General features: G+C 28.1%; 1 protein-coding gene across 7 annotated transcripts in view; it reads right to left on the bottom strand.

Annotated features, from left to right (window-relative positions):
* Positions 1-22,775, bottom strand: part of LOC129915756 (aldehyde dehydrogenase, dimeric NADP-preferring) — a 51,135-nt gene that overhangs the window by 1,516 nt on the left and 26,844 nt on the right. For 5 of the 7 annotated variants that reach the window (XM_055995421.1, XM_055995439.1, XM_055995455.1 and 2 more), the window contains 8 exons: positions 22,556-22,608; positions 22,350-22,408; positions 5,006-5,186; positions 4,716-4,937; positions 4,490-4,653; positions 4,198-4,428; positions 3,938-4,135; positions 1,516-1,631 (listed from right to left, as the gene is read on the bottom strand). In XM_055995421.1, coding sequence (XP_055851396.1) covers positions 1,516-1,631; positions 3,938-4,135; positions 4,198-4,428; positions 4,490-4,653; positions 4,716-4,937; positions 5,006-5,186; positions 22,350-22,408; positions 22,556-22,608 — 1,224 coding nt within the window. Of the gene's footprint in view, positions 1-1,515; positions 1,632-3,568; positions 3,685-3,937; positions 4,136-4,197; positions 4,429-4,489; positions 4,654-4,715; positions 4,938-5,005; positions 5,187-22,349; positions 22,409-22,555; positions 22,609-22,775 lie in introns of all 7 variants that reach the window. The other 2 variants (XM_055995430.1, XM_055995448.1) reach the window with 1 other exon arrangement.

The raw sequence follows: 22,775 nt of genomic DNA, 5'->3' as shown, positions 1-22,775 counted from the left end.
AAAATATGCCAAAATATCTTCTCATTATAAAATATTTATCACAAACAAATTGTTTTGTGAAGAACAACATGGTTCTTTAGAACATGATTTGGATGCATTTTAGTTATTTGAGACAAAAATATTAAACGTACCCGCGTCGTTTGGAGTTGGTACACTACTTATGAGTAGAATTCTAGTACTACAACTACACATTCCTATCTGCACGAGAAGAAGATAATGTGTTAATTTTAGTACTAGATCTATTAATCATCTACTTATGAGTAGTCTAATATACCTGCAGAGGAACGCGGCTATTGAAAAGTGGAGATCAATGTATACTAAAGTACTTTAAAGTGCAATAAGCAAGATTCAAAATTTCAAAGACACACACCCGAGCATAATAACGTAATTCGAAGTAATTATTTTACTAGGAGTGAGTCGTTTTGAATTTTGAAAAAAAAAAAAAAACAATTTTGTTCATGTTCTCTACTAGACTAATTGGTATAAGTATCAATATTTTTAAGATGTTGAGTTTTTTAAAAATTTTAATGTGGAGGTTAGTGTTATACATGCAAGTATTTTTTTTTTTTTTAATGTATATTTTTAAAAGGAAAATTGCATCCACCACCTGAATATTATTTCTTGAGTTATATTTATGCTCATACATTTTGAATCACATTGTTAGTTTCTTTTTTAATTTTTTGTTGCCCGGTGGTTACAGCAAGAAATAACTTATTAAAAAAAAAAAATTAATTTTTTGTTCCAATATTCAAATAGAAAAAAAAAATTAGCTAATTTTCCATGAATTCATCAAGTAATATAAAATTTTATATCTTTATAAAAGTTTGTTCTTAGCCATAAACTGCACTAGCTGTGAGAATTCTCTCAATTTTTTAAAGAGTGTTAGAGGTACATAATTAAACGATGCTAAGACTGAAAGAAAATGTTTTTCAAAGTTCATCAATGTACGGAGTATTTTTTTTGTTACTTTTGGCGATTAATAAGAAATATAAAAACATTCTCAATTTTTTTCAGGTTTTATTTTTTTTTGTCGACAAATTAGAAACCAAAATGAGTTTGGGCAACAAAAAGTTAGGAAACCAAAATAAGAAAACTTATGGTTTAAAAAAGAAACTAACTTTTATTGCTATTTTGTATTTAAACAACACCAATATAAATTATAGTTTTTTGTTAATTTTTCATGTACAAAATTCAATTTAAAATATAATAAACAATTGCATTTTTAAAGCACTTGCTTTTGTTTTCAAGGATACGAAAATTCATTTTTTAAAATGCCAATTTTATTCAGTTAAAATTTTAGACATTAATTTACCTAATTAAACAAACCAAACAATTTTTTTCTGGCCTAAATATTTGTCCGATTTTTTTCGAATAAAATTAAAAAAATAATACCCAAAGGAAATTTTAATACAAAAAAAGTGCTGAAAACGTTCACAATATGCAAAATTTACACAACACAATAAATAAAATGATTATTTTTATTAAGTAAGAATATATAAAAATATATATATATACCTGCACAGTGCATCAACGTTTCATTAATGCTAAATCCACCACTCGTTGTATTTTTAAGGAAATTCTTAATGTTTGACTTCGAATTATCAAAGACATAAATAACCAATGGCTTCTCCCTATTTTTTTTTACAATTAACATTAAAAATGTTTTATTCATAATTTTAAGTATTTTATGATTTAAATTAGATGAACAAAAATAAAAAATAAAAATGATTTATGAAATTTGTATGAAAATTGTATTTATTGTGTATTAATTTGTTTTTCAAAAATATAAGTAACTGAAATTTTTGTAGCGTAGCAGCTGCATTGTTTTTGGTTTTTATAAAACAATCATTAAGATTAACAGTCTTTCTTTAAAAAAATCGGAAATATCAGTACAAAAGTGTCAATTCAATAATAAACAAAGTAATTTCGATGTACTAATATACTCAATATACCGACAGACGGCGCTCATATCTGCTAAAGATAAGTTGATTATCCTGAACACGATGGCGTTTTTAGTTTTTATAAATTGACTCAGTTAAGAAAGAGTTTGACCTCCGAATTTTTATGTTTTAAGTCAGTAATCAACGATAAGCCCCATCATATATTTGGTATTTATTCGTTTTATATTGACGTTAATTGTTGAAATCACTGCTTTTTTTTGGCGAAATTACAGTTCGTGGAAGATATACCAACAAAATTATTTTATTATATTATTATTTTTATATTTTAAAACATATGTATGTTTTTTTTTTTGTAAAAAACTCTTTTATTTTACTTTTCTTCAATTTTTTATTTATAAGAGTTTCAATGATTTTATTTGCCTTATTTCAGTATTATATCTAATATTTCAATAAGATAACAATTTTAAAGCTATTTTCAACAAATCAATATTTCAAAAAAGTATCTATATCAATTTTTGTCATCATTGGTATTGTGTTTTAAGTTTAGGGCCATATTTCAGAAAAAGTTGATCGAAAAAGTACGATGTAAGACCGACTGCAGCCGAACCCCCATACAAAAAATATTTCGCAACGAATTACAGCTGCGTAAAGTAAGCGCTCTTGGGGTACATTGTTTATTTTGCCGTTTAACCCAAGAAAAATTGGCCTCATTTAAGTGGGGCGTTTTTGAACATCCGCCGTACTCTCCTGACTGATTTTCATCTTTTCCCGGCGTTTAACAGCGTTTGGCGGCATACGATTCGATATGACAGATGACATCTCCGAAGCAGTCACAGGGTAATTTAAAAATTTGGACGCAAAACATTTGGACGTCGGAATTAAGAAATTAGTTTGTAGATACAACAAATGTATTGAGAGAAATGGTGACTTTGTAGAAAAATTTGAATTTTCCGAAAATGGCCTTGTTGTTTTTTACCACTCCTTCTCTTGGTCTTGATTTTTAGTAAAAGCAATTTTCTGAACGGAACATTTAGCCAAGTAGAACGAGTTAGAAAGATTTTCTTTGATTACCTTTCCATTAAATTGCCTTAATTGGAAGGATATTTTTTGATAGGTAACCAATTTAAAGAATATTTTTTTTTAAGTTTCAGAGTCGCATTTTCCTTATTCATTTCTAAATTTAATTTCACCAACAGTCAATATATAAATTACTAATAGAATCGACTAAATATTAAAAAAAAACTAATGTTTCTAGCAATATTCTTTAAACAACTAATCAATTTTCATCAATTTTTACATTGAAAAATTACAAAGGTTTCATAAAAATTTACTATACAATATTTACAATGTCTATTGATATACCACAACCAAACCTAGCTCTTAAATATTTATTCAAATATATACAAAATATTTACAAAAGGATCGTTTATAAATGTGTCATAATTCGTATTGTAGCCCAAATCACCAAAGGAGTATAATATCATTTAAATTTATTCGATATAAGAATGTTAAGGTAAATTTAAATGTACGACTGTGTTATGGAAAAGAAGAAATTATGTAATGTAGAGTTGTGATTGAAATTGTAAATAAGTAAAGGAATTCAACCTATATTGTTCCACATTGTTTTTATTAGCCAATTTTACATAATTCCGCAACGAAATTCTTACCAGTATAATGCATGATTGTTTCATTCAAACATATTCCTCCCGATTGTGTTCCATGAACAAATAGATCTTGTACTTGGCTATCCGTGGAGAAAATATACGAAACCAGAGGTACCTCTCTAGTATTCGTAAAGTGAGGTTGGTTGGTTTATTTTTTTTTTGTTTTGTTTTGATTTTGTTTTTTTTGTTTAAATAAAATATTTTTTTCCATTAAAATTAAAATTTTGAAAATAAAAAAAACGAAAAATTAAAATTTCAAATCAGAAAATATTTGTGCTGTGTTCAATGAAAAGATGCGGCACGACGGCACAAATGAATGATTTCAAAAACACAAATACGCACACACAAAGTGTGTGAAGATGATAATGTTACCTGGAATTTATAAAATTGATTGCATCGTATGCATTTTCTACATTGTAAATGGGCAAGATGGGACCAAAGATTTCCTCCTGCATGATTGCATCATCGGGGGTTACGTCAGTCAAAATTGTTGGTTCGATAAATCGTTCTGTGACATCATACTTTCCACCCACGGCCACTTTTCCAGATTTCATCAATCCAAGTAGGCGTCTATTAAGAACATTTAGACAAGAATTAATTGAAAAGATTGGTCTCATTTGAGTAAAACTTACTGGAAATTGTTGGCATTTATTATTCTACACAGATCGGGACTCTCTTTTGGATTCTCTCCATACCACTCTTTTAATACTTCTTTGGCTTCAGCAATAAATTTTTCTTGAACTTCTTTTGAGCATAGAATATAATCTGGGGCAATGCAGGTCTGTCCAACATTGATAAGTTTTCCCCAGAGGATACGTTTTGTTGTGATTCGTAAATCTGCACTTTGGTCGATGTAACAAGGACTGCAAATAATTTATGTTTTAGGAGTCGAATTTGAAAAAATGTCAAATATTTAATCAATACCTCTTTCCACCTAATTCTAATGTGACAGGAGTAAGGTATTTATTGGCAGCTGCATGTACAATTTTTCCCACTCTCGTTGAGCCCGTGTAGAAAATAAAGTCAAAACGTTGTTTTAAAAGTTCTGCAGTTTCAGCGGGACCGGCTGTAACAATTGGATAGCAATCCTATAATTAAAAATAATTTTAAAAAATTAATTACAGATATTTAAATTTTATTGTAAACTCACATTATCCAGATACTTAGGTATCGTTTCGGCGAGGAATTTAGCACAATTAGCTGAGATCTCGCTGGGTTTGATTACAACACAATTACCAGCTGCTATCGCAGATGCTACAGGTACCAATAATAATTGTAATGGATAATTCCATGCACCAATTACTAGGACAACACCAAAGGGATCATTATAAATGCTAACATCATCTAGTAAATTAACGAATGATTTTGAAGGCTGAAATCAAACAAAACAAAAATTAGATTTTAATAAATTGAAATTGAATTGATTTTTTTTTAACAAACCTTTTCTGGTTTCATCCAATCTTTAAGATTAAACAATATGTGATTGACATCGTTTTTCATCAGTTCTGTTTCGACAATAATGCTTTCTTGTTTGTGACGGCGTAGATCGGCTTCCAATGCGCTAACCATATCAGACTCATGCTCTTCGTACATTTTGAGAAGTTGTTCCAGTTGTTTTTTGCTGTAAGTGAAATTAAAGAAATGGTTTTAAAATAAATTATTTAAAAAGCTTGTGCACTGTGGCGTATGAGTGATATTTTCTTTTCAATTTGAAAATTACGAAACTTTTAAATAACAAATTCATATATTTATGTTTTAAAATTCATTTAGAAAAAGATACGTTAGTCATAATAGAATTTAAAGACTGGAATGATACTTGATATTTCATCAGTATTTTCTAATGAAAAAAACACTGTTTTTGTTAAGATGCTTGATGCAAAAAAAAACGGGTCTTTCAATGCCATTAATTATATGGAGGGCTAAGAGCTGAAGTGAACCAATTCACAAAAAAGTGAATTCGGAGATATAACGAGTTAAAATAAATACGTTTCCATTGAATCTTATGATGAATCGAAACACTTTTGGATCAAACTAATGATAGACCTTGCGTAGATTTTGGCACTAGCTTTGGATTTTTTTTTCTTTTTTTGACTTGTACCGTTTCAGCTGTGAAACCTCCATATGGGATACAATTTCACCGCTCTGTACGGGTAGCATCACAAAGTAATACTATTTCCTTACTAGGATCATAATGTGCTAATATATTTTTTTTGCAAAATGAGGGCTTTACTTATTTTTTTTTTTATTTATTAACAAGCACTTTAAAGTAACTAGCTAATGGATAGTGTAAAGAACCTAGCTGCAAGGACTATTGGCTCTGAGTGTTTTTAAATAAATTAAAATCTTAAAGTTAAGGTTTGATACGAGATTGTTAATAATTTCAGTAGTTCATTTAATTGTAATTAGTTAATTTATACAATATTGTTTTTTTTTTTTTAAACTTTTTAGATATAATGCATTTTTGTAATAAATGTTTTAAATTTAAAGTTCGTTGCAGGTGGTGCATACAGGCTGGTTTTGTTTGGGGAGGAGGTGTTCGAGTGTGAAGGCTGTGTGTCCAAACCGAAGTCGAATATAATTTCTAATTTTATATTTTGGAAGATCCGGGTATTAAGTTCATATGTTCTAGAATTGTCTAGCAATCGATTTTTCGGAGTATAAAATAAAAAAAAAAACAAATACGATTTTTTAACAAACCGTTATGAATAATGTCTTAAACTTCCCGTTATCCTCGTCGCCAATTTATGTTTTATCGGAGAAGAAATGAAAACTACCACATTTGATTGATTTAAGACTAAATTTTGTATCCAAAATAACTTAAACTAACTTACAGCCAATGGAATGGAAGAAAGAGATTAATGAATAATGATGATATTATTACAGTGTAATTGAAAGTATTCATACAGTCATATCAATAGAATAGATAAACGATTTTTTTTTAATTGAAGTTTGAAAAGAAAACGAAAATTTAACGAATTATATTAGTCTGGTTCAGAAATTTTTAAGTTTCATTTTTCGCTTCACGGAGCTTAAAAAATATAGAGACTATAATAGTAGAGTAACTAAAGTAAATTATTAGGGAACCCGGCCGAACAGCTCTGATTTTGACTATTTTTTTTTCAAACGTAGGTAATTAAAAATACTTTAAAGTCTATAGATTAAAAATTGCCGGTGTTGCCGTATTGTTTTTTAAAATTAAAATTAATTTTTTTTTTAACAAAACCATTTTTTTTGCTTAAATTTCATAAAACAAATGATAGCAAAAGATTCTCTAGGTAATTTAAGGAAAATATATAAAAGGGAGTAAGGGACAATCTTCCATCGTTTAAGCGATAAATGCAATTTTCTAACATTCTGACCTCAAACACAAAAAAAATATTTTGAAAACAACGGCAACACCTACAATATTTAAAAATACATTTTTAAAAAGCCAGAAGCTCATTCTTATCTCTTAAATTTAAATCCACTAAATTTAATTAAGAGTTTTTGAAAAAATGGTCCTCAAACTCAGAATTAAAAAAAAAATGTTATTGAAAAAATTTAAAATGACTTTTTTCCAAACTTTTTCTAATAAAATATGAATTTATTTAAAAAAAATTTATGGCCATAAATATTATCAGTTGAATTTCGAAGTAAAAAAGGTAAAATATATCACACTTTTGTATTGAAATAATTAATTTTCTCAAAGACTGTGGTAAATAGGAACTTTAAATTTTTGCTATTTAACTTTCAACAGTAAGGGTTATTAAATGAATAAAAAATAATTTTATGTTTAGATGTTGAGCTTTAAAAAAAAATAAGTTACATTTTTTTTCAAAACTTTTATTAAAAAAAGTTCTTCGAAAATGAAATACTTTTTAATTTTTTTCATAAACCGTAATACATATTGACATTTCCTTTTATAATTTGAAATCATAATAAATGCGGCCAAAAAATTTTGAAAATAAACGACATGTTAAAATTTTTTCAATAATTTTTTTTTTTTTTCAAAAATCTGAGTTCAATTACCATTCTTTCAAAAGCCGTTGATTCAATTAACTTAATTTTAATTTTACATATATGACTAAGCTTATAGCTTTTAAAAAATGTATATTTGAATATTGTAGGTGTTGCCGTTGTGTTCAAATATTTTTTTTGTGTTTGAAGTCAATTAATAAGAAAATTGCATCTATCGCTTGAACTATGGAAGATTGTCCCTCACTCCCATGTATTTTATTTCGTTGAATTTCCTAGACAATCTTTTGGCATCAATTAATTTATGAAATTTAAGAAAAATTTTTGAAAAAAATTTGTTTTTGTTCACAAAAATCTTCAATTAAATTTAAAAAATTAAAACGGCAACACTGGCAATTTTTAATCTATAGACTTTAAAGTATTTTTAATTACCGACGTTTGAAAAAAAAATCATCAAAATCTAAGCTGTTCGGCCGGGTTTCCTAATATTGCCAATTTTTGAGCTTTAGTTACTCCACTATAATGGGAAAATGACAATAATAGCTGCGTTCCTTTGGAAATATTTATCTACTTTTTAGTACTTAAAACTACTTTGAACTACTTTGCTATACTGAAAAAGTAGTTCAAAGCAGCTTTAAGTACTAAAAAGTAGATAAATATTTTCAAAGGAACGCAGCTAATGTAGTTTTTATAAGTAGAGATGTCTAGGATATTCCTAATAATCAATATTTTATGCAATAATTACATTTCTGATCGCCATTGCTTCAACAATGTTGACAATGAAGTTCTTTAAGTACATAATGACAATTTTTCTTATGAGAAGAGAAGTTATGGTTATTTCCCACCATGAAGAAAATGAATAATGATATTTGCACGTTTTCAAATTGGCTATTACTTATGTGAATTATTTCTATCAAATCGGAAAATACTGGTATTTCAAATTCTATTGATCATTTTTATTTTCTCGATTTTTAAAGATATTTTAACTCACGGACTTTCACACACCACACAGAAAATGCAAAAAATAAACGTCTTTTGACTACCTACTCTCGAAATTAACAAATTTGTCCCACAAGAACCAAAATATTCTTTTCTGAAGGTATTCGGTTTTTTTTTTACTACTTTGGACGTTATTCTTTCAGAAAAGTATATTTTAGTTCTTGTGGGAAAAATCTTGTTAACTTCTAAAGTAGTCAAAAAACTTTTTTTTTGCATTTTCTAACGATAGTATTTCAAATAAATTTTTTCTGTCTTCGGATTCGAATTGAGCACATTGAAAACCTTAAGAGAAATATATTTTGGTTTCCACAAAAAAAAAAGTTTAATTTTGCAAACCAGTGTAATTCATCCGAATCACAGCAATGAGGACTGCCTCAACAAAAAAAAATCCATATTTAATCTTTAAACAACCTCTTGCATCTTAACAAACTTTATGTTAAAAAATTATCGAATTTTTTATTGAGAATATAAATTTTATCATGGTAATTTTGCAGTTAAAATATACAAACATAATAAAAACAGAACTGATCATAATCGCGTAAACGGAAGGAAACACAATATACGTCTGAATAATTAAAAATTCAAGGTTATTGATATTTGTTTTTAAATTCGCATAAATATAATAAAATTCATATCATATACAAAACTTGCCATTGCCATCATCATTAACATAAGCCGCCGAAATTCCAAACACACAAAACAAAACGAAAAAACACTTTTTTTCTCATCCTAAAACTTAGCGGAACAGTATCTTGAGTTTTTTTTTTTGCAGAAAGTGAATGAATCAGCCATTTGATTATGTAGCGAATTATCGATTGAAATAATAATTAAGTTGATCTTGTTTTAAGTTTGAAAACAAAAGTCACGTCTGTGATAAAAATCTTATTTGCATATTCGCTGAATAATATTTATAAAACAAAAAATTGAAATACATATTTCTACATTTAAAGAACAAAAATGTGTCAAATGAAAGGGAATTTAATTGAGATACTAAAACATCATATTATGTTAGGATCATTTATCCGGAGGAAAACCGGTTTGAATAGAAGATCGAAATTAGAAAACTAATACGTACAAATCTTTTTAATTAGATTTTTAATTTTTTAAACAACGTGAAACCCGTTATAATATGTATAACAAATTTAATTTCGTTTTTAATGCTATGACTTCACAAATTTTGGATAGCGTTAAAAAATTCTAAACAAGAAGATTAAATTTAAATAAGGACTTTTAACCTAACTCAATTTGAATGTAATTTAAAACAATATTTATTTCAGATAAGAAGACTGAATACTCTTATTAATGTGTTTTTAGTCTGATTTATGGCTTCTAATCCTGCAACCCACAAAATTGCGGTTACGGGAATTGCGAGACGCTCGATAGTGACTGTTGATCTTACTTTGATATGTCAACAATTCCTTCCCACAAAAATGTTGTTTAATATGTATTTTGTCTGAGTGAAAACTATTTCCACTATACTAAGCTTAATATTAAAAGTTGTCAATTACGCTCCGTAACTCTACCAATGATGCTGTTAGTTCTTTTTCGTGGTATTCACAAAACGGAGAGCCTTCAGCCCCCCCCCCTCCCCTCTCTCAAGTCCAGCAATTGCCGAGATTTTAAATAGGCGGCACGGAGAAAAAAAAGGTCAAGAACGTTTGATGGTAAAACACTCACCTATTGACCCAATTTTAGGAATTTTTTTTGAATTAACATGTCTCCACAAAAAAAATTATAAGATTTTCATCTCAAAATCCACTTAAATTTGCTGTCCACTTAATTTTTTAAGACGAAAGTTATTTTGGCAAAAAAACATACACTTTTGCATGTATGAAATTGAAAGAATTTTAGAAAAAAAAAACATCTAAAGCTAATTTTTAAACTAATGACACTATATGAAAGGCTAAAATCCCAAAGTTTAACTTGTCGATTGACACTTTTATCCGCTAGAAAAAATAACATCTAAGCCTTCGCGTTCTCAACGCTTAAATTATGATATTATTTAATTGTAATTGTCGAATAATTTTTAGATTGGTTTTAATAAATTAGACTTTCAAATGTTTTATGAAATGCAAAAAAACATGTACAAAATCTACCTGTCCGGAAAGCGACCCAGTGTCTGAAAATAATATCAACGATGCAAATTTCATTCTTTTGCCATAAAGTGTTTGCTTATAATCGAATTTTTGTGTTTTTACAAAAAAATGATAATTTTATTTGTGTAAGAAAAACTTTCATGTGTAAAAACTTAAGAAACAAAACAAAATTTGTTGTTTTTCAATAGATTTATAAAACTAAATATTTTTTTCAGATGACGAAACATAGGGATTATTAAAAAATAAAAATTCATATCATGAAACGGTGAAATATTTTCTTCAGAAACAATTTGAAATTTTTTTTTAGGGCCAATTTTTCAATAGTCAGTTAAACAGTCAGTTAGTACTTATTCCTAAGGATAGAGAAAAAATCAATTTTTCAACAAGCAAATATAGCTTATTCCTAAGAACAAAACTATCTGCTTCTTTCAGAGACGAATAAAAATTATTCTAAGGAATAATCTCAACAAAAATATTGTGTCAGTTGTCAAAGCTGTTTTGAAAGAATTTTGAAAAAAATACAGTGGAACACAAGAAAACAAAAACAATCATGAATAAAAATGACGTTTATTTTAAATATTTTTGAATTTGACAAATTTTTTTTTGTTATTCTGTAGAATAAATTACTCTTGATTGAAAAATTCAATGTTTTTATCTGATTGTTTATGAGCCTAATAACTTTATTCGTCGAACAGTTAACTGACTGTTTATTAGAAGATTGAAAAATTGGCTCTTAATTAAAAATGTTTTATTTTACAAAAAAAAAAAACTTGAAGAATTTGCAAGGGCTGTTGTTGTTGTTTGAATATTTTTTTAAAGATTTTATTTTTTACTTGTAGTATTTCGTGGCGCAATGTTTAGTGCTATGGACTATGACCCCAGAGGTCTGGGTACGTATCCAGCATAATGAAACAAAAGTAATAAAAATCGGATACTGGTTGTATCTTTATTTGATTTACGTCTTGGAGGACTCGACTCGATTTATTTTTCAAATTTTTGTGTAATATTTATTCATAACTTTGGTGTAATTTACATAAAAAATGGAATTTTAATCAAATAATTCTTTGATATATTTGACGATTTTGATATCAAGTTCAAATAAAAATAATTTCGTTAATTTCTTTCTAAAAAAAAGAAACGAAAAGAAAAGAATCGATACAAAATGGATGAAAGTAATCCGACACCATTTAGATGAAGTAAAGAAAACATAGTTGAATAAATATGTATATCCCAGTTCTTAATTTGAAGTACAAAAAAAAAATAATATCATTTTGACCTTTCCTTCCATTGAGTATAAGGTACAGGAAATGAAAACAAAGAACATTATTTGTTTATCTAGAACGTCAGTAATTATTATATCCGCTATCTTGAATATGCTTTTTTTTCAAACTATACAAAAGCTTATAATGATAAACAGTTAACCCAAACAGATATAAACAACGCAAAACTTAAAAAAAAAAAAAAAAAAAAAACAAAATATGTAAAAACGGCGAAAGTATGTAAATAGCATCTCTTTGTATTTAAACCGAAAGTACTTCAGGAAAATGATTCATTGTATATCTTTGAAGTAGAATTCACTGTAATATTTAACAATCAATAAATAAAATTTGCATAACTCATGCTGCAGCTGAGTACTAGATTGATGACTTGTTTATTTTATTGCTCCAGCTTCTCACATAAGACCTAAGCTATGATATACAATAGTACTACGTCGTATAAATAAACCCTTCGTATATAATGATTTTGTTTTTTTCTAAAAAGGTTTAAATCAAAAAATTGTTCTTTCAAAAAACTTCATTATTTTTTTTTCTTTTCTATCTTCTGTTGCTTTCAAACCTTGCTAAAGGTCAATTTTGCCGGTATGAAGGTATTTAATGGTTCTCCCATAACAGACAAATACATAAAATGTTAATGAAATTTTAAAGGTCAACTAATTTGTTGCTTAGCAAACTGAACATAAATGCTATAGAAGTTTTTTTAATCGAATTTGTTGCCATTGTTCTTTTTAAATTTTTATTTTTTTTTTTGTTTTTGTTGTTTGAATGACATTCGTTCATCTGTTCAGCTAGATATTACATGTAGATCACTTAAATGCATCTTGTCACAAAATCTAATCTACAACAAACAATAATTGACTGATGACTTAATAAAATCTAATTGCTCATCGAGCACGTGCCATAAAAAATGATGCTGACCTTGTAACTCGAAAAAAAAAAAAAAATTAATAATGTATTCACCTCACCTTCATTAAAATCCGAGAACAGTATTGTTCTTGTTTAAAGTTAATAAAAAAAAAAAATATAGGTATAATATACATAAACAGTTATGCATTAACAAAGTCGAAACTGTTAAACAAGTTTTTTTTTTTTCGAACATGCAAAATTTGAATGCAAATAAAAATTACTAAAAATCAAGGTTATTATGGTCAATGAGCAGTTTTATTGCCGAAAGTAAAATAATGTGATATCCCCTCTCGCTTTTTAAATAATTGTACCAAGGGTGGGTCAAAAAAAAATTTTTTTTTTTTTTTGAATTGGTACTTCGATATCTCGATTCCTAGACCCCTATAGAATATACTGACCAAATATGAGCTTTTTATTTTGATAGGAAGGTCCTCCGCTTTTAATATTTCTTTTTTTTCCCTAGTATCAGAAGTGAAAATTTTTATCTCTCGATCAGCTGGTATTAAAAAATTTTTTTTCTTATATTCTTATAGGAAATTGAACGCTCTACAAAAAAGGTCTTTAAAATTTTTTTCCCAAACATCACCGTTCAAAAGTTATTAAATCCTGAATTTTGACTATTTTATGGAAAATATCGGTTTTCCTTAGGAATTTTTTTAGAACTGCGCCATTACTTTTTTTGTAGGAAATTAACTGCTCTACAAAAATGATCTTGGGTCATTTGTCGATTAAACTAAGCGTTGTAAAGATATTCGTCTTCAAACTCCAATGCACGCAAATTTTACCAGTTTTTCATTAATAATTCGGAAAATTTTAATTGAGTCTATGTTTTTCGGGGAAATGTATACAAATTTGAGTTTCTGTCGTAAAAGTGAATATTGTAAAGAAGTTTGTTGTTCGTTTATAAATATAAAAGGTATTTACTAACTTAAAATCCCGGTGGTGAAATTTTTATTTTTTAAGTGTGTGTTATAAATAAATTTCAAATACAGTTTTATTTATTATTCATTAATCTATAATGGATAAGGAAATTCGTTTCATTGGTGTACCTATGCAAACAATTTTAGAACGTAAGTTACCAACAATTAAAGAAGTTATGAGTGTGTTTTTCTATCAATTGAAAGTTTTAAAGTTTTCAATTAAACAAAGTGCTAAAATATCGGTTGAACAAGTTATTGAATTGTGGAAAAAAAATCAGATTCCAACTACTAAAGCTCAAAATGCAATCAAAAAGCTAATCCGTTATCATTCTCTTTGGTACAATGTACCTAGTTGCTCATTGATTGATGAGTTTTAATAATAAAAGATAAAAGGTGAATCACAAATTGTTAATTGTTATGAGTTAAGTGTTGTAAGTTATGAGATGAAATGCTTTTGTTTTCATTAAATTAAAATTATAACATAGAGCGGGATAGCTAAATAGAATTGCACTTAGGATGTGGATGAAATTTTAATGTCAAACTATTATCTAACTTTTAGATTTAGATTTAGGTTTAGATTTATTTAATAACTGGACGATTTGTCAGAAAAAATTTACTTAAAACTGATTAGCAATAGTATAGTCCAAAAAAATATTTTTTTCGATTTTCGGTCGGGCCACCCCCTAAATTTGTTCCACTTATCTACAACATTAACGCTGTGAAATTTCAATTCGCTATTTTAACCGCAAGAGGCTGCTAGTAACAGTTCAATTTTTGTAGGTAATCTGGATTGTTTTCTTCATTTGTTTTGAAAAAAAAAAAAAAAATATCTATTTCATTTAAGTTTCACTATTTTTTTTCCAAAAAAAGTGAGAAATAATTAATAATAATAAATAAAAAGCAAAATGTGAAATTTAAAAGTCTGTGTACCACCTCACCTGTTGACGAAATTTACTTGGAAGTGGCCCCAAAAATTATTATTTCGATATTTTTTTCAGAACAAGTATAACAACCACAAGTTTCAAGTAATTTTTAACTTAAAATTAAAAAAAAAAATTATTTTTTTTTACTTTTTTCCATTAAATTACAATTTTTCAGTTGCGATCAGCACTCCCTTCTATATAAGATAGGAGGCTGAAAAATCAACAGTAGGTATACCAATAGGATTTGGAACCAAACTAGTGTGTGGCCCAACGTTTATTTGAAAATTTTATTTTTCCCATACAAGCGTGGACCACTCTAAGCAGCAAGCTTGGATCCATTTGGATCCTTTGTGTTGCTTTTAAACACTTTATGGTGCATACAAATATTCACACTATTAGCGTTTTCGTTTGGTCGTCCGGGACTGTCCGGAATTCTCCCGAACGATTCTGAAACTGATCGTTTGGCACTCAATGACAGTTCTAATTCTGAAAAGAAGAGAAAATCGATTCCGAATTTTGAGGCAGAATCAAAACCAGAATCACGCACACATGTTAACACTTAAGACGTCAAAGTAATGAAATGTCATTCTTTGTTATTCATTTCTCAATTTCAAGATTTTTAACTATGCACAAACTTTAAACTATATTAAAATAATGTGAACAAAGAAAACAAAAATAGATAACTTAATGATAATAAAAAAAAAAAATAAACAAAACAAAACTTTCATCAGACGTTCGCATTTGATGTTTCACAAATACAAAGAAACCCAAACTTCAGAATAAAAAAAAGTATCTAACTCTGATCGTTTGGCATTCCGGATCGGACAGTCCCGGACGCTTCTAAGAATTCCCAAACGAAAACGCTATATGTTTGATGTTGTTCAGTAGAAGTCTACTACTACTACTACTACTATTTTGCAAGGCCATTATATCGGATTTGACGGCATCCGAGAATTCGATTCCAGCGATGTCAAATAATATATCGTCGGCACAAAGCCAAAACCGCGAATCTGCATTTTTGGACATTTTCACTTTAATGCGGCATTTAACTTGTTATCGGCCCCTCTATCCACTGCTTCGACCCTAATCATCCATCTGTTGCCTAAAAGCCTAAAATATCGATTTCCGTAGCACGAGTTCCCATACGATTGCATGAATTTCCAAAACTTTGAAGCCGTTTTTCTCAAAACTACAATTTTGCAGATTCGTGGTTTTGGCGCTGTGCCCACGATATGTACCTACTCAGATCCTTTATCCTTTGGATTCTTATTTTATTTATTTTGTAATCCTAAAATTTTGTAAATAGTAGTTACAAAGGGAGTTAGTAAATGACGTAATTTTGAATTATTTCACCAGTGAATGATAGGTAATTCTAAAAATTAATAATTAATTAAGAATTCAAGAAATCATTTTTCTGAAGCGAAACGAAATTTTCAATAAAAAATTTCGTTAACGAAATCTTGAACAAAATTAATTTGTTTTGTTTTTGCTTTTAAACTCCTATTTTCTGATGATTTTCTTGAATTTTTTTATTTGTATTTTTATTATTTTAACTGACATCGACATGTTACTTGTCAATTTAACTTTGTAAAGTGGAGATTTGCTCTATGCAGCTCATTTTTAATTATTGATTTTGTTGTTTTTTTACTTAAGTGCAATATAAATGTAACAAGTGTAAGTTTACTATTGTGTTTGATGTATGTAAACCAATGTTAATAAAGATTCCTTTGCCATCACCTGATGATGTTCATAAACATGAAAGAAACGTCGGGACAATAATACATTTGTTTCATTTGACCTGAAGCCCGTTTCATAGCATAATATCAAAAACAAAAGGTCATCACCACCAACATAATAATTGGAAGTTCATTAATATATGTACATCGAGAACAGCAAAATTCCCAAAATAGAGTCCTGATGGATGCCTCTTTGTAAAAGGAGAAATGTTGACATAACATTGTTAGCAAAAACTGCCTGAGATCTACCAGTTAAATACAAAAGAATAAGCTTGACTGACGGAATCAAGAAATGAAATTGATCTTCAAGTTTTTCACAAAGTATAAAACGATTGACAGTATCAAATAAAGTCAATTAAAGCTGTAGTACAACTGTTTTTATATGGTTATTTAAGAGTTTCTCCAAATTCTTAGAAAAATCGAAAGAAAGGTAATATATGGCTAAAGGTCGATAGTAATCCTCATTGCGATTCTTGAGAACTGGTATCATCTTCGCTTGTTTCCAAACAGAGGGAAAACTACTAATCATTAAAATGTTATTAAATATGTTAATTAGGTATATATTTAACTACCTATGTACGGAAAATTGGCTTTCACCAAACTTATAGAACTTCCCATTCATTGAAAGTTGAAAAACTAAAACTTATCCGAGATAAACGTTTATTTGGCGTGTCTGTCAACCCAAAGGAATTTAAGGTACCATATTTTTGTATTTAGTTCGTCACAATCACAAAAAGAAAATATTAGCTTACCTACACCTAATCTCTAAAATTCTTCCACAATATGTTTTTAGGTTAAGAAAGATCCAATTTGGGAACATAAAACTATTGCTTAGCTTCAGACATTCATATTTATTACTAGGTATACATATCAAATAGTGTTTTTTCCTCAGCGTCATCTATCGGAAAGAAATAAAAGATTTTGGATCGAAGGTTTTACTGGCATTAAATTGGAATTCGATATTTTCGTGTTCAAAAATCACAAATCGATGTAATGAGTAATTGTGAGCTATGACCAATGCAGCAAGTTAAAAAAAAGACAGTAAAATTCTCATGCCTATAATATTATGTACATAAATAGGTATGTTTTCTTTAATTAGATTACATACTTGAAAGATTATAGAAAAAAGCATAATTAAAAAAAATCACCCAAAATATAGTTCATTTCCTGTAAGAAGACATTAAAATGAATCTATCAACGTTCAATTCATTGAATTACCTACACACCTTCTTCATGAAACTACAGAAAGCTAGATAAGTGCTCTATTTGAACAAATGACCTTTTCACAAAAATTTTACCTATGTCAACTTAATGTATGTATCTACAAAAAAAAATCTAGTTTTGGCGAACTTTAAGTTCACCTACTCTAACTATATTTTGTTATTTGTTTCGCTTCAAGACTTTTATAATCTGTGTTCCTACATAGATGCGTTGTCAAGCATTCGAAACGTAAAAGATAACATTTAATCTTTTCTAACAATTTTTTTTTTTTGAAAATAAATACAATGAGCAAGCAAAAGGCGAGAGAAAAAAAATGACAAAAAAAATAAAACCACAAAGCCGGTTCCAGACCAGATGGTTGATGTTTATACAAAGAGACAATAAAACAAACAAGTCAAAAAGAAATAACAAAAAAAAAAAAAATATATAAAAGAAATAAATACAACCCAACAACAAGGTTTTGCAGAAAGTTTAATGTTAAAAAAAAGAGTTAAATTATCATGTGTTCATCAGCCTGCCTGCCCGTTTGTCTGTCTGTCTATAAGTTTTATTTATTCTTCACACAATAATTAAGTGTAATTTACTGAAGTAAAATTTCTCTCGAAAGTTTTATTGTTTTTTTTTTTTTATTATTTTGATTTTAAGTAACTTCGCTAGGTACCACTCATACAGGTACTTTTAGGGTATTACGAAATTTATCTACCAATTTTAGTTATTTTCTTTATTTGACAAGTGACGACTGTCGAGAGTTGCATTATAAAAACATAAAATTTATAAGAGTAACTAAAACAAATTATAAGGGAACCCGGCCGAACAGCTCCAATTTTGATGAAATTTTTTTTCAAACGTCGCGTCGTCGGTAATTAAAAATAGTAAAAATTGCTGATGTTGCCGTATTGTTCTTTAAAAATTAAAATTAACTTTTTTTTTGAACAAATTTCAAATCTTCAATTAAATTTAAAAAATAAAACGGCAACAGCGACAGTTTTTACTCTATAGCGGTTAACCCTTGCGATCTGTAAAGTTCTCTAGTTCGAAATTTGACAATGTCCAAACTAATATACTCAAATTTCAGTTCAGAAAATGACGTTGCCTAAATATCTAGTCCCTATTATTTCCTGAAAGTACCCATTACTAAAAGATTCTGAAGAAATTTCCATTATTTTGAATTCAATTTGTCATAATAAAACAAATCAGCTGTGTTTGACACTTCTCACTCATTTGCTCTCTACCTCAAAAGTAGGAGCAGAAAAACTTGAACTAAACTGTGCTGGACAACTTTATGGAACACAAAATGACAATTTGTAGAATAGTTTAGGGCAAAATTTTCCTTCATGGACACACAAGCTTATAATTTTCGTATCTTGTCTGTGCGGATCGGATTCATTAAACAGACCTATTATTTAGTCATATATTTCGACATTTAGGGATCAAAATAAAAAGCTTTTATAATTGTTTTCAAGTACAGAGATGTGAAAATTCAAAGAACAAACTATTAAATATTTACTTCAATATAAGTTCAAGTGACCTCAACTCCAAAAATTTATAAAGCGTTTCGCCAAGGTACGACAGTGGACCCATCAGTTAGATCTGTCGTACCCTTACTAAGACGCCTTATTTTGGTCGACGTTTACCGACACTATAAATAAAAATAATTTTAATATTTTTTTAATTATTTTTATTTTTTTGTTCGTTATTAAATATTTACTTTTAGACATTTGCCAAAATTTCGAAAAGAAAACCTTGTAATGTCGAATTCCTTTCAATTGAAAAATCGAATTTGCGGCGATCTCGAAGCGAATTTTTTCTGAAAATCATGTTCCATAGAAAAAAAATTCGCCTCAAACGAAGCAGAATTCGAATTTTTTTTAATCCCTCTTTTTTGAGAGATTTACACGGATTTGCACACACACTTGTAACATTTGACATTTCTCAAACGTCAAGCTGAAAGTTTTCTTCGTGTTGTTTGTTTATTTGAGAACACCAACTTCAAATAAAGAGTAAATTTTAATTGAATATCGTATTTTTATTGCGGAAAAATATGAAATAAATAAAAAAAAACAATGTGCGATCAAAATATATTTTTTCCTGGCATATTTCTTGTGAAAAAGTAAAATTACTATGACTTTTCTTCTCGTAATTGTCGTCAGAAAATTTTTTCTCTGTAAAACCACAGCATACGACCAAAATAATAACCTTCTACTTCATCTTCACTCAGATCTTAATAATAACTGCAATTTCCCTTTGATTCTGATTAAAATAAATCTATATTACCGAAGAAAATAAACAAAATTATTGATCAAAGGAATCTCTGGTTTTATTTTGCAGAAATTGTTTTGGTTTCAGCTTGACGTTCGTGTAAAAATTGTTGTCAAATGACACACATACAATGGCAAAAAGAATTCGGTCTGTTTTCATGTTCCTTTTTAACACCAAAAATTCGAATTTTTTGAGGCGATTCAAAAAATTGAAAGGAATTCGACATAAATTAAGAGAGAAAAAATATGTTTTTTGAATTTCTTAATTTTCAAGAAAACCAAGCTTTCAAAATAAACTGTCAAGAACGCTACTTAGGTATATCGACATTTCTGGGTAAAATGCTGAATTTTTTGGATAAAATAGTAATTAAAAATTAAGTTATTAAAGTTAAAGCCAAGTAGGGCTGCCAGATAAAATTTTATTAATGTCGGGACAACAGGTCTCAAAAGTCGGGAAAAATCGGTACAGTAAAAAAAAAAAAACATGAAATTGAAAATAAAAAAAAAATAATAATAATTTAGAAAATGCAATAAGCCCCAATTTATTTTTTAGACACTTTTCTAATTTTGGAAAATGAATGAATTCGACTTAAAATTTTTTTTTTCTTGTATAATTTGAGTGACTTTTCTTATACTTAAAACAATTTATTTTTAATACAGGCTTAGTCATTTTTATTTTATTTTTTTTTTATTTGTTTAAATTTTTTTTTTATCTGAAATAGTGAAATTTTAGAAAACATAACATTCACAGATTTCAATTTTCTGAATTCTTACAAAAGTTATCGTGCTTTAATTTCAACACATAACAAAATGTCTTAAAAACATGTTTCTTATAATATGAATGTCAGGACGCACACAGGAGTATTCGACCTCAAAATCCGGTCAAAAATATTTTTAATGTTTTTCTTATTGGAATTGGCCTAAAACTTATAATGCATTAAAAAGTTGCACTGAAAAAAATTTTCGGATTAATTAAACAAAAAATTAAGTAAGTTTCTTTTTTTTTCAATTTTATTTAATTCATTACGGTACTATAACTAATTTTTAGATGAAATTTTTAAATATTGTTCATGTTTCAGGTTAAAGAAAACAAAAATTTGAAAATAAGTAGTTTTTTTAAGCAACAAAAGGCAATTTGATTAAAAATACCTCAAGACTAAAAAACCCTATTAAAAAAAAGGTGGAAACATGTGTAAATTTTTTTTATGTGGATGAGATGACAAAGATGTACAGTTAAATATATGTATAAGAAAAATTTTTGCCCAATCATACCCGAGACTAAAACAAAAACACTTTTTTTTCTACCGGAAATTTCATAAATTTTCACGTTTTTCTATGCACTCTTGTCATTTCAATTTTTAATATATTTTCAATAAAATACCTATATGGAAATTTCTGTATTTACATAAAGTACATACCTTGAGCTTGGAAATGCATCAAAAAATTTTCACAATATTATCACAAATCACAATAAAAAACAGACTGCAGTGTTAATGATTAAAAAACAAAATAAGCTTTTGTGGCCTGAGCTTATAAAATCGACTAGATTTAAACTCAGATCTTGGGGATTAGGGGGTCAACAGTTATTATTTGAAACCGGTTTTAGTTAGCATGGGTATTGAGAAATGCGAAAAGCAAAAAATAACTCGACGAATGCGATTTTTTTTTGCTTTCACTTATGACCGGATTTTGGGGTCGAATACTCCTCTGTGGGACGGTTAAAATTCTTAAAAAATGAAAAAAACAAAAATTGAAAATGTAAGAATATATCTTTGCCGCCGGGCACAAAGGGGTTAAGTCATAATTGATAGTTTGCCTGAAAATGTGAAGTTGAGCTAATCGATGAACTTTTGAGCATTGATCCTCTTATTTTTATAGAAAAGAGTTGTTCTAAATTTATGTTTATGATACCAAATAAAAGAGAAAAAAAAAGTTATTCTTATTTCATCGAAACCCGGAAAGTGCAATTTTGTGACTTAACCCCTTTGTACCCGATGGCAAAGATATTTTAATTGTGAATGTTCCACATCTCACAAGTAACTATTAAATTCTCTTTGTGAGTTTAAACAGAAAAAAAATCATTTTCATCAATTTTAAGAGAAAAGTCTTGCATTGAGGTTTCATTTAATTTTAACATTAGTTCCCGGTCGCTAAGAAAGGGAATGTCAGGAAAAACCAGGACAGAGTCTAAATGTCGGGACTGTCCCGGCAAAATCGGGACGTCCGGCAGCCCTAAAGTCAAGTGATATCGCATGGTTTTTTGCGGGATCTTTTTTGGTTTGTTACAGAAATATAACTTGGTGATATAAAGGATTAAAGAATTTTTAATTACTGACATTTGAAAAAAAAAAAGATTATAAAAATCGGAGCTGTTCAGTCGGGTTCCCTAATATTGCCATTTTTTTTTAACTTAAGTTACCTACTCCACTAATTACAGAAATACAAAAAAAAAAAACAAAAATAATACCTATCAAAAAACATAAACGCAACTTACCGAAATTCATAACTTCTGGTTTTTCCACTTGCGAATGCCGTTCTGGCTCTTTGCATAACCTGTGTTTCCAAAAAAAAAGAAAAAAAAACAAAAATTGAAAAAATTGATTTGGCAACACACACACAAAAAAAATATGTTGAAATAGAATGCAATTTATTTAAGTGCTTTTTTATCGATTAAATAAAGTAAAGTAATCATAAACTCACATCATCATAGTTGGCCATTATATCAGTTTGGTGATTGTAAAGATTATTGCTATCTGCAATGGAATTTTATGTTAAATTCACTGAGTTTTAAAATTTTTTTTTTTTTTTTTTTCAATTGTAATCAAAATCAAATCATGCACACGCACATCAAATAAATACACGAAGAAAAACTCGTATAATTAATAAAAAAATATTTCGTATATTTTTTCTTCTTTCTAAT

Source organism: Episyrphus balteatus, chromosome 1 (genome assembly GCF_945859705.1).
Source record: "Episyrphus balteatus chromosome 1, idEpiBalt1.1, whole genome shotgun sequence".
NCBI lineage: Eukaryota > Metazoa > Arthropoda > Insecta > Diptera > Syrphidae > Episyrphus > Episyrphus balteatus.
This window is presented reverse-complemented; position numbering and strand designations above follow the sequence as displayed.